Source organism: Corvus cornix, chromosome Z (assembly GCF_000738735.6).
Source record: "Corvus cornix cornix isolate S_Up_H32 chromosome Z, ASM73873v5, whole genome shotgun sequence".
NCBI lineage: Eukaryota > Metazoa > Chordata > Aves > Passeriformes > Corvidae > Corvus > Corvus cornix.
In genome coordinates, this window is record NC_046357.1 from 59,002,845 (window position 1) to 59,015,599 (window position 12,755).

General features: G+C 34.5%; 1 protein-coding gene across 3 annotated transcripts in view; it reads left to right on the top strand.

Moving 5' to 3' along the window:
- Positions 1-12,554, top strand: part of TTC39B (tetratricopeptide repeat domain 39B) — a 76,266-nt gene extending 63,712 nt beyond the window's left edge. For all 3 annotated transcript variants that reach the window (XM_039566834.1, XM_010392967.4, XM_010392968.4), the window contains 6 exons: positions 1,089-1,180; positions 1,477-1,597; positions 3,534-3,645; positions 6,892-7,009; positions 8,114-8,230; positions 8,599-12,554. In XM_039566834.1, the coding sequence (XP_039422768.1) occupies positions 1,089-1,180; positions 1,477-1,597; positions 3,534-3,645; positions 6,892-7,009; positions 8,114-8,230; positions 8,599-8,695 (657 nt within the window). In that variant the 3' untranslated portion in view covers positions 8,696-12,554. The remainder of the gene's footprint in view (positions 1-1,088; positions 1,181-1,476; positions 1,598-3,533; positions 3,646-6,891; positions 7,010-8,113; positions 8,231-8,598) is intronic.
- The last annotated feature ends 201 nt before the right edge of the window (positions 12,555-12,755 follow it).

A 12,755-nucleotide genomic window follows, 5' to 3' on the forward strand; every position in this document is an offset into this window, starting at 1 on the left:
GTAAATGGGCAGGTGGACATTGTTGTGATATACCAGTGGTCTACAGTTAAAGTTACTTTTCAGTTTGCACAATGAGTGTAATTCTTGCCTTCTTGAGAAACTCACAAGCAAAGTCTCAATGGCACCAAAATGTTTTAACTGGGTGGTTAAGGATGAACTTTTCTTTCATGCTTTGAAGCAGCAGAACCATAAGCAACAATGCTTTGGCCCCTCCAAAAATGGAGATACTTACCTGAGCTGAGACAAAGAGGAGGGATAGAAAAACTGTAAACTTGTCTCTCAGGTCAAGTTCTGACACTCACTAGTAAAACTTGGCTGAAGAAACGGTGTTAGTTGTTTATAAACAGACGCACCTACTCAGCAGATGCTTAGTGAGACAATATGAGATGACTGCTGGGGACAGGGTCTCACAAGAAAAGCTGGGTCATCAGATAACCTTTTCCTTGTAAAAATGTTTTTCAAAACTATGAACCAAGCACAATGTGTCAAAAATTTTTTATGCATTATTATTGTCTGTTCCTACCTAGATTGCTGTTTTATTCTGCTTAATGAAAAAGGGTTATAACATCTAATTCTTGGCAAAAGAGGAAGAGAATAGTATATTCAACATGAAGTGCAAATGTCTTGAATACCATAATGGATAGAAGAGAGTTCTTCTTTTTTTCCTCTGCAAAACCTGGTTTTTGAACTCTCCTTGAATCAGTACTCAGATATTTCCGTCTGTTTTTTTCAAGCATGTCTCTACATGTAATAGATCATATAATAACAGTAATGGACTTCGGAACAGTTAGGTCATTTAACCTCATCTCTTTAACAGTGGTTTGCATAATAAATTCTCCTGTTCTTTGCAGGAGGCACCTTTAACTTTCTGACTAACTAACTAAAAATATTAGTAAATACATTGAAAATAAAATTACAGCATAAACTGTGTGACAAAGGGAATGCTAAACTTTTGTAGTTCTACCTGCCTGAGAATTCCTAGAAACACTTTGCTGCAGCATTTGGAGTGTGAGATTTGAGTCTTTAGTGTATTGATTGAACACAGCAAATTAGATGTGGTAATATGTTGTTTTTTCTTTTTGAAATAGGCAATATATGTATTCCAGAAGGCAGCAATTCTGTGTATGCTTTCAGAGGATGATTTGAAGAGGACTGGTGAGGACATAGTGTCTTTATTCAGGTAAACTTTTATAAAGCAGCTGGATGTGCACTCTTTTTCCCCCCCTGTATTTGTCTTGTGTGACTTACCTTCCTGCTTATAACTATAAACGTTTCAGTTTTTCCCTTTGCTTTTAGCATTAGACTATTTAAAACACTGCTTTTATCAGCAAAGATATATCCTACAGCTCTGGTCTGTGTGGTGTAAAACAATTTTAAGATGTTATATTTCAGAGGCAAACAGTAAATCTTGCTAACTGAAATGAGATTAAAAAAAAACAATAAACAACTTATGTTTTCCGTTTTCCCTTCTTGTAGGCAAGTGGATGGTCTAAAACAGAGAATTGCAGGAAAATCTATCCCAACTGAGAAGTTTGCAGTAAGGAAAGCTCGACGCTATGCATGTCCTCAACCAGTGAAGCTGATACTACCTGTCTTGGTATTTGTTCTTGCTTTGTTTTCATCCTTTTGAAACAGAAAACAAATCAGTATACTTCATTATACAGGGGAGGAATAATATTGTTAGGTATTATGTGTCTGCATTTTTGAAGTTTTTTTTGAAGAAGTACTGCATTCATGCAATGCGATTTTTATGAAAAGTATTAGGGGCTGGATCAGGGGCTGGTAGTAACCAACTAAGTAGCAGTCCGAAACAAGTGCCAGATTTTTCACATGAAAAGTTCAGTGATACAGAAACCTGCATTCATTTTCTTTAGGTTGGCATGATTTTAATCCTTGTCTTCTAGACTCATTAGGAAGTTATGAAGTACTTCAGTATTTTTGCTCTTCTGATAAAAGTGAAGAGTGGTGGTTGGTTTTGGTTGTAGTATTTTTCCTTCCTCATATTAAGTCTGAGTAAAACATGCAGAAGTTAAAGATACTTTATGAATGCTATTCTTATTTCCCATATTTTAACTTAAGTGGCATTAGTATTGCAGTCTGTTTATATGTGCACAGCAATGATACTTTTCATATGTGTATGCTAAAATCTTTGTACATGCATAATTTACCAACAACTGTACATGAAAAACCTAATTTGAGAAGGAATTTCTTATGTTAAAGCCCATCGATATAGAAAGAGGAGTACAAAGATAATTAGTCTACCAGTTCTAAAATTTATCTATATTAAATTGCATGTAGAGGACTAAGTAAAAGTTATCTTGGGCTTGTACAGCAGAGTGCTTGTAAGCTGTGAGTATATACGTTTGGTCTTGCTGTCAAATCCAGTATCTTTTAATTTAAGAATTTTTTTCATTATGGATTAAGCACAACCAAACATAGCGTATGGTTTATTTCAGTATGTATAAGTTAGAAAAGACTGCAGAATTGAAACAAATCTAGAATGATGTAGTTGGTGTTAATAACACTATTTCAGATTTTGAGAGAGCCAGATTTTTTCTCCTTCTGCAAACCCACATATTTACAATACAAATGGAAGTGGAAATATTGCAACAATGTGTTGTATCAGCTTCAGAATGACATTAGGCTTCATATTTCAGAGGTGTAATTACAATTACAATGGAACAAATGATGCTTTAGTTTGTGATGACTGAGTAAAGATCTTGTCAAAGCTCCTTGTTGGGTAGCTTTAAATCTCATTCTCCTTAAGTTTTACCACGTGATAATGTATCAAAACAAGCATATTGCTTACTGTTGTGCTGAGGCATCTGGGAAGATTTGTTTCCGGGATTTGCCTTGAGTTTTTTCCAACAAGATTTTGTAGAAATTGTAGTAAAATCATATGTTGGATGTGCCTACTGGAATCACATTTCTACCCAGAAAGTTGTATCTACTTCCAGTTTTGCTCTGTATGGAAGGTAATGGTCTATAGATTAGAGCATCTATATACATATAAACACAAGAATGTGTTTTTGTGTGCATACTTATGTAAGTATACTGTATATACAAGCACACACTCAAATCCACACCAAATTTAACTATCATCCTATAGAAAGAAACTACTTTTAGCTCTTTCTCTAGTTCATGTGGCAGAGGCCACAAGTTGAACCTAAACCACCCAGTTTTGCTGATGTGTTATGTGGGTCATGGTAAACTGTCATGTGATAAAATCTGTTCAGTTTAATTTTTGAAGATCTGTGAAAATACATGATAGTATGATCCATTAAAAAGGTTCAGAACATTCAAAACTTGGAAACCCAGGTTAGCTTTGCCAACACACGTTCAACGTAATTTTTCCTTTCCTATTCATAAACATTTTGTATTGTTTAAAACAAACTTTTGTAGTATTTTTATGTACTCAAAATGTTCCACAACAGCCTTTTCAGAGACACGCTTTAGTTAAATATTTATGCAATTTCATGAGTTTTTCCTACCAATTTTTTCTTCAGGGTTGTTTTTTTTTTTTTTTTGGTCAGGAAATGATGTATGTCTGGAATGGATTTGCAGTTGTGGGCAAAAGAGCGGACCTCACTGAAAACTTACTGGTAACAATTGAAAAAGAAGAAACTGCTCTACAAAATGAAACTAGTAAGTGATCAATTAAGGTGGAATTAATAATCTTATAAGAAATGCTGACATTTTGCTATGCTTCTGTCTTCTGATACTCTGCAAATTGAGTGTTGACTTTGACAATGTGCTAATTAAGTCCAAGTATGGAAATTTTGAACATGAAAGTTAGGAGTGGTTCTTCAGTATGTTCTTTATGCAGATCAGTTGATGCTGCAGACGAATACAGAAAACTCAAGGACATGAGGTTATTAGTTACAGAACATGACTGGTCTAGCTTAGTTTTTCTTGTCTTTGGGAGTGTTCTTGGACCATGATCTGCTAATGACTAAAATGTCTGAAAAATACTTTTTCTAAACCAATTTATATCACACTTAACTTTATTACAGAGGACACATGCAGTGTAGACTATGACTAAGTATAAAAGATATAAGAAAGTGCTATGCATGAATGAGTCTGGTTTTTTGTTTTACTTTCTGGCAAAATAAAACGTTTGCTAGTTGTAAAATAAACTATACTTAAAAAATGAACTTTGACCATGGTTTTGCATCTTGGGGTAATGTTTAGAGGATCAGCACATAACTTACTCCTAAAAGAATTTAAATTCCATTATTGCAACTGGTTTACTGCACAAGTCCTTGATTTTATCAGATTTTATCAGGTGGGTGCTGTCACCTGTTGTGAATTTTTTGGTAGAATCCTCTTTGGAGTTTTTCTAGAATAAATACTATCATTTTGCATGTGAAAGTTTTTAAATGATAATTCACTAAAAATAATTTCTGTTGAACCCAGATTTTAGTCGCACTTATCAACAATTTAGCAACTTAGTTTTACCAATGGTTAAAACAGCAATTCTGAAATGTAAGATATATCTAAATATGATTTACAGTGTAAATTGAGGCAATACATAAGAAATTATATAAGGACATGCAAGAAATATGTAATGGTCAAATCTGGATGGTATAAGAAACCAAATTAGAGTAACTTGCATGCCATGTTTGAGTTGGGTCCCTTTATTTTTTGTGGTGCTTTTCACTTTTCTGCAGAATCGCTAGTGTGCCTCTTAAATCTCAAATGTTTTCTTTTTTTGTTCTTGTAATGTTAAAGCAAAACTGTAGTGATATGCAAGATACTTGCAAATAAAGTAATTCCCATGAGCCCCTCATGGAGGGTTCTGGCAGAACCTGTTGGAAATCCAGTGCTGTATTATGCAGAGGTTTGTACTGGAAGTGCTCATCAGTTGTAACAGTGAAGTAAATTTCCTGTCAAATCCCTAAGAAGATGTACAAGGTACCAAAATAAAAGCAACAGAAATAAAACCACTGTGTTTTTCTTATGGAAATTCATTGTTTGCAAACAGGAGGTAGTCTGGAAGTGTATATACTTTCTGTGTCTTTTTTTAGTAATAACTTCAGTCAAATGTAATTTTATTCTGGACTTCATATATGTGATCTTGATCTGCTTTTAAAGGTATGGAATCAGAGAAGATAAAGACTCTGATTACCAGAGTTGCTGCTGAATCCCTAAGAAAAAGTGATTACGGCTGCTAGCAGAGTATGACAAGGTTACAATAGAATTTTAAGAGACAGGTTTTAGTAGTAGTAGCATCAAAGGATTGCTAAGATGCTGTAAAAAAAGGGTGTTGATTATACACTAAGGTCACTTAGGGATTGAGACTTCCTAGAACTGTTTTTATTTCATTTGTTTCAAGTGAATAGGCACAGCTTGGAATCTCTCAAGGATTGAAAGCAATTTTATGTTGTATGGAGCTGAAAATAGAGATGGTAGAAGGTACAAATGAAAGACTTTAGAGATGGGGGTTTTTTGGTTTGGTTTGGTTTGGTTTTTTTCCACAGGATTTCTGGGAAACTTACTTTTTCAGTTTTTTTATTTCCAAGACATAAAAAAAGAATATGTAACTTCAAGAAAAATTCATTTTTTGTGTGTTTTTTAATCCTGGTAATGATACTTCAGAGCACTGCAGCTGTAAAGATGGTTCTCCCACATTTATTGCAAGGTTGTCTGTGTTAAATTGGCCTGTACGTTTGTTGTCATTTAGTGTTAATGTTTTGGCATAATAGCTTTTATTCTTTTGGGAAATAACAGGGAGATACTAGTTGAAGTTGTTAAAGACTGACGAGCCCTTACTGACATCAGTGCATGCCCCCGTAATTTCAATGAATGAGTCCTTCAGGAGACAGTCACAGAATCCAATAGCTCAGCCTAACAAACAGGCTGGAGAGAATGCAAAGTACTCATGCGCTGCACTTGTGCTCTCACTAAAAGAGCAGTCTGTCAGTTACAATCTATCAAGACTTTCTGGGTTTAAACACAGGCAGAAATAAGGCTGAAAGTAGTGGCAAAGCACTTTGCTGAATCCTAAAATGCATTAGTATTGCATGTTTCAGAACTGTTTACATAGGATTTCTTTGGCAGACTATTAAGCAAAAAATGAACGTGACCTTAGAGAGCTGGCAATTAGTTGTAAACAACATGATCTGAAGGGAGAGTGTTTTGCTTCGTGAATTGTTAATGTATGTGGTGCCATCTGTCTATCCATATGTTTCCTTTCCTTTCTGTTCCTTCCTTGTACCCAGCAAATGCTACAAACTAGGGGAACAAAAAAGGATCACACTTGCTAAGTAAATTTTGAATTGATTCAAACACCCTCGTTCATCTGATATCTTCAGTCTTATTGAACATAAAACTTCATTCAATTTTTCAAAAGTTATACACTACTACTGAGGCTTCTTAAACACTGGAGATGATAGAATTACTAATAAACATGGTTTCTTGAATATGTACTGCAAAATGATGCTTCTGAGGAGCTTTGTAAGATAGAGGTGTAGTGTGGTTTTGTGTGGTTCTTTTATGTTACTGGTACTACTGGAGGTCTGCCTGTCTGTAACAGGGGAAGCTGTTAAGATAATGCAATGGTTTCTGTCTCACTCTAGTTTTAGCTGTTGTGAGTAAGAAATCTTTAGTTAATGACAGTTTATGCCTGTTTGTTGAATGTTTCAATTTCTTATTTCTTCTTTGCCTGTCTTGTAAGAGAAAGGTAAGGATGTCATGGACGCATCTTCTTTAGTAGACAGTATTTTAAATCCTGCCTGAAGGTTATGTACATTTTGAGATATAGAACATGAGAAACAAGGTCCTGAGTCTGAATACATACTCCCTCCATACATACTGAATACATACTAAAAATCTAGTTTTCCTTTTCATGATGTCTTCAAATTGTTTGACGTATCTCGCTTTTACTGTTAGATCACAATGAATACTATGTGGATGATGTGTGCATGTTGCAGCTACTAAAAGGCCTCTGCCTGAAACACTTGGGAAGACTCATGCAAGCTGAATTATGTTTCAGTAAAGTAATTCAAAGGTAAAAAAAATAACAGAAATGGATTTTATAGCTTTTGGTAACATTTCTGATACTCCTGTTGTACCTGTCATGTTAGAATTTTGAATAATTAAGCATCCTGTTAAGGAGCTGGAATTAAAATACCTCTGAAAGTAGTTAGAGAACCAGAAAACTTTGCTTGTATTTTTCTGTAGCAATTTAACACTTAATATAGCTTTATATATGTGGTGGTGTTTTAGACTAAATAAATCGAACTGTCAGGTAACATATACAAATACATTTGGAATTGTATTTGCAGAGCTATCTGTAGGTAAGGACAATTCACTTAGGTTTCCTGTTTGTTTGGTTTTTTTTAATTCAGTATTTAGTACTTCAGTAGTTCATGCTTCCCCATGTAGATGAGAAGTTGTTGTTACATGTTTCAAAGAGTTGTTTTTCCTGTTTTATGGATTTATCAAATATTTCAGGTGTCAGATCTATACCAGCTGTAATAGCTTTTCTATATAAAACATGAGTCAGGTACTGGTTGTAGTTGAAAACTTCTTGGGAGTTTCTAAGTATTTGGGCTGAAGAAGCATTTTTACATGTGCGAGTTTTCTAACAAGTGATTTAGAAAAACTAATAAATAATAGAATTTGTTATTGAGAATTATGTGTGTTTTAATCCTCTTGCCGTCTTGTTTTCTCTTGCTGTTTCTAAGATCCCATGGGAGTTTAGTCAAGCACTTTGCAAGTTGCAGGGCAGAGGGGGTTGATTGGTTGCAAGTTAAAGGAACACTATTTCTGAAAAATCTTTTTCCAAAGGTAGTTGGCAACTAGCAGGCTTTTACAGCTGAGATATTAAAAAAAATCTAAAGACAACAGTTCTTCATAAAGTGCATGGGTGAAAGGAATAGTCTTCTGAATTGAATACCTACGTTTTGTTCAGCTTTATTTTCTACATGTCTAGGGCTGCTACAGTGCTTTAAGACTATTTATTTATGTGTACAGAGTTAACCAGTAAAAAAGGTTCCAGAGTGGTTTTCTGGCTATGTGCTGTTACAGGCAGTGATTGCTTTTAAAAGTTAACTGGTCACTTGAGACACGGTTGTAAGTAACCATTTCTGTATTTTTTCTGGTTTTCTAGTGAGAAGCAAATAAAATATGACAGCTACTTGGTGCCATTCACCTTGTATGAATTGGGTCTTCTGTACAAACAACAGGATGAGAGAGAAAAAGCAATAAGATACATAGAAACTGCAAAGTAAGTGGATTTTTTTTTTTAATGACCTTGTAAATTAAGTGTAGCTGGGTATTTGTAGCAATGAAAGCACATGTTTTCTTCTTGACAGCTTCCTTGCAAAATACAAGTAGTTATAAATCTGTGTTCTTGATTTGGAGAACTTTTCTAATATAGTTGAATTGAAGACATGGGTTCAGTTTATCAGGACATTTAATTTTAGTACTGGTCTAAATCTTCTTTGCTCAGTTTGTGGTGTAGCTTTAAATGTCTCATAACTCATCTGTCTGTCAATCTGTTGAAGGAATGAAGACTGTTATCTTGTGAACATATGAAGTAGAAACAATCCAGTCCAAACATCCTTTTCTTAAAATAAATTGTCTGTTTTGCAGAAACAACTACAAGGAATACTCCATGGAGTCCAGGTTGCACTTCAGAATTCATGCAGCACTTGACAGCTTGAAGGTGTCACCTGCTTCAACACCTTGAATGAGGAGGGATGCTTTTCATGCATCAATAAATAGCCTACACAATCTTTTTGCAATCTTTTTTTAATCATAGAGAAGAACATAATGATTGTTTTCTGTCACTTCTGATTTTATGTATGTCATTATTTTAGACTTTTTCTGTATAGCACCTATACTGTATCTACGTGCTGTTTTAAAGAAGACCTTGTTTTTTGTTTGATAAAAATAATTTAATATTTTACTTGAATGGGGGATATTTTTTTAAAAAAAGGTGATGGTGCAATAAAATTTAATGAAAACACTTTTTTTTATATGAGAACAGATGCTGGTTATGCAGTGGAACTGGTGATAATTTCTGCATTTTTTGAAAGTTTGATTTTCTGCAGTACACTTGAGACTTTATTGCCTCTGGAACAAAAATGCAATGTCTGCAGATAACCTTACCCACATTTGGCATACCATACTCTAAAATTTGTGTTCCAGAGGAAAGAATTAGTCATCTTTGATTTAATTTCATTTTGGGAACAAAATGAACCTAACTGAAGTGCAATATTTTTACTCTGTCAGATGAAGCTAAGCAGGGCTACAGTTATAATGTCTTTGCAGGTCTGTTTGATTCCAAAGAAGTGCTTACGGGGGATATTTTTCAGTTGTAGAAAAGCAGAGCTACAAAGGACATTATGTCCTTGTTCTAAAGTAGAATCAGCAGTCTTAAGTTGATCCTGACAGATTTATTTAACCTGTTTAAAAAAAAAAGCTTGCACTGAGAACATTCACATTGGAACTTACACAGGATGTCTTTCCCAGTGAGAAAACACTGGGAAATTTTGCCTGGTGTCTCCCCCAAATAATTCTTGGCACAACAGAAACTGATTGTTTCCCATCTTCCCTGTCATGGATCTGGAGAAAGGATTGTTCTTTTCCTTTTTGAAGCAATCATTTAATCGTAGACTAGCACCCTAGTTGGTATTCTCTGTTCTTGGATCCTAACCAAAGTAAATAGAAAATTGGGAGATTTATGTATTTTCCTAATAACGAGAATAATTCATATTAAGGGAAGTTGATTGTGCATTGAAAAGTGAATCCACTTTTAAATTTGCAGTTAAGAAAATGTGCATATTCTAGTCTAATTTCTACCAAAAATATGCAGTAAAATTGGGATACTTGTAAGTGCACGCATTTTTCTTTTCATGCTTATATGCAAACAACGGTATCAAATTGCATTTCCCATTTCTTTAGATACACAGATTCTAGCTGTCTCTTCTTAAGAATAGATTTGATTTTTATATAAGTATACACCAAATAACTCTTCTTTCACTAGCTATTGCAAAACTTGCCATTTCCATTTTTTATCAATGCCAGTATGTTTACTTCTGCACAGTAAATTCACAGTACCTGTGCTCATGTATGTGATTCGCTGCCCTTAACTACCACCCAAGCAAAATCAGGACAAAAGAAATAGGTGAAAAATGTGTCCTCAGTAAATGAGTAACTGAAGTTTCTAATTGAACAGTCAGTATAATCTAAACGCTATAGCAATTCTTCTCAGGTTACTGAGAACACAGCTTTCTTCTATGACTTATAAATAACAGGGTCATTTAATTGCTTATAATTCTGTAATACGGTGGTATATTTACAGGAGAAGTAAGAGTTTAAAAATATTAGCTAAATAAACATAACAGGTTTAAAATGGAGACCTCATCCAAAGTCTGTTTTTCTTTGTTGGTTTGGATTTCTGCGTATTGTAAATGTGTAACTAAGTTACTGTATAAAATTATATACATGTAGGTTTGAAGCTCAGATACCTGAGACACTGAATTACTGATAAAATAAGCATGTTTATTTTCAAATATATTCAATTGACTGTAGCTAAACTTCAAAACAGAGATTAGCATATGTTGCCAACTGACTTCTCTAAAGATTTGCCCATTTATATATAAAATCTGATTGTAAACTGTAGTGAGCATAAACTCATATATTTTCAGAAAATACTTTTAATGCATCTGTGGGCATTATGTGTACCGTTTAGGATTATTTTGGTTTAATCTGATTATTGGATTGGGGTCTGCTTCATTTTCCTGTGGAAGGTGATGTCAACAATTGCCAGTGAAACTTCTGTCATTTGTGTTCCAAATAGTATTTGCTCTAGAAGAGTTAAAACTGGGACTACAGACTCTCAGAATGGAGCATGATGTAGTCTCTGATCTCTTGTTTTTGTGGGAAGTGTCTTACAGCTAATATTTCATGGGTGATTTGAGATAGAAATCAAAATTAACAAAAAATGAGCAATGATATTCCTTAGAAACTTATTTTTTCAAAGTTTAGGACAAAGCTGCAAGTAGCAGTGTACTTTTTGCCACGGGTGATGTTACTGACTGAAGAGAGAGTAAAAAGAACTGTTTCCTTCAGTTCAGCTTTCCATAGGCAATTTTAGTTCCCTGTGTATGTTATACTTTGTTCTTTTGGATCAGCCTTTTTGCACTCATGCAGAGAACAGGCTGATTGGCACAAATTTGCAATACCCTCTGTAGTGTTTTGGGGACTCAATATGAAGTAGTGTTTAGAGCTTGTCTCCTTTCTGTGCTGCTGTTTTGTTCTTGCTAGAAGGATTGATCAGGATTCCTAGCTTTAAGCTTTATTCTGGACATTTTTTTCCAAGTTGTTAATGGTGGAAATATAAATGTGTGGGAGTGATTTGTAACCCTTCAGTTAAGGTAGGTCTCCACAGAGCTGCAAGAGATGCTTAGTTTTCCAAATGCTGCAGAAAAGTGCATGTCTCCCTGACACAATGCATCAGTGATGCAGTATTATTTAGTACATTATGTCTGAGTTAAGTGTTCTGTCTAGGGGTTCAGACAAAGGGTCTGTGGCTTTTATTATTTTTTTTTTAATCTGCTGTATACTGTACTGGGCCTTAAATACAGTCTGATTTAGTCTTAACTGCTGTTTATAATATTCACCTCACATGCTCATCCTCCATGGGAATTTTGAATATTGTGCTTTGAATATTTTGAATATTATACTTTGAAACTAAGCAAAGCTGATAATATACCTATGATGCTATACCCTCTCTTGATAATAGTAGGAATTATAATATATACAAGGGCAAATTTAATTTGTTAGTTTAAGCAATCAAGGCTAAGATTACAGTTACGCTATTACAAAAGGTCGTTTAGTTCTTTCTGATAATAGATGTGTATTTTTTTTAAGGCAAGCAATAAAAAATTAGCCTGGTTACAGGACAAAGCTTCTCTTTGATTAAGAATTACCTACTTAGAAACTTACAGAAAATTTCTTGTCTGTGCATATCAACCAAATGTTTAATCTGTTGAAAGATTGTTGTACCATGGTTTAGAAGTCTTTATTCATCAGTTTTTAATAGAGATTGAAAGCAAATATATGTTGAAAGAAAGCTGTTGCAAGATTGTTACGTATCTGTTCTAATGCACATGGGTAGCAGCTGTATGTAGCACTTTATGGCCAGAGAAATGTACAATAATCTGATCTTGTTATGTTTCTGAAACACCTTGCAAAGTAATGTGTAAAACAAGTAATTTCTTGTAACAAATTCAGCTTAGACTTTGCAATTATTTTACTACTAATCTTAATGTTTCATGTCTTTTGTTTCTGTGTATTCTTATACTGCCTAGTTCAACAAAGAATGTTTATATTTGCTCTGGTGCTGCAGTTTTTTTGCTTCTGATCTACTGAGATTTGCACATTTTTATTTGGTATTTGATGAGTAAGCAGTGAGGGCAGAAAAACAGAAAATGAGGAATGAAGTATGTTCTGGCTTAAAGAGCATGTAGAAATGTTCATTGTGATGCACTGGAATGGATGTTCACTTCAGAGGAATAAATCACGTACGCTTGTGCTACTGAGTGCTGACTTTGGCACTGTATTCCAGTTGTACATCAAGAACCTTCAGCTGAGATTTACCAAAGCATTATCATCAAAAAAGGCCTGATCTCTAGTTTGAACATGCTACCTTGGGCATAGAGCTCTTATACAACCTATCCAGACTGAGAGGTTGTACGAAGCTGTCAAGATCTATTGAGTGAATAGAGGGTGTTTTGAATGTA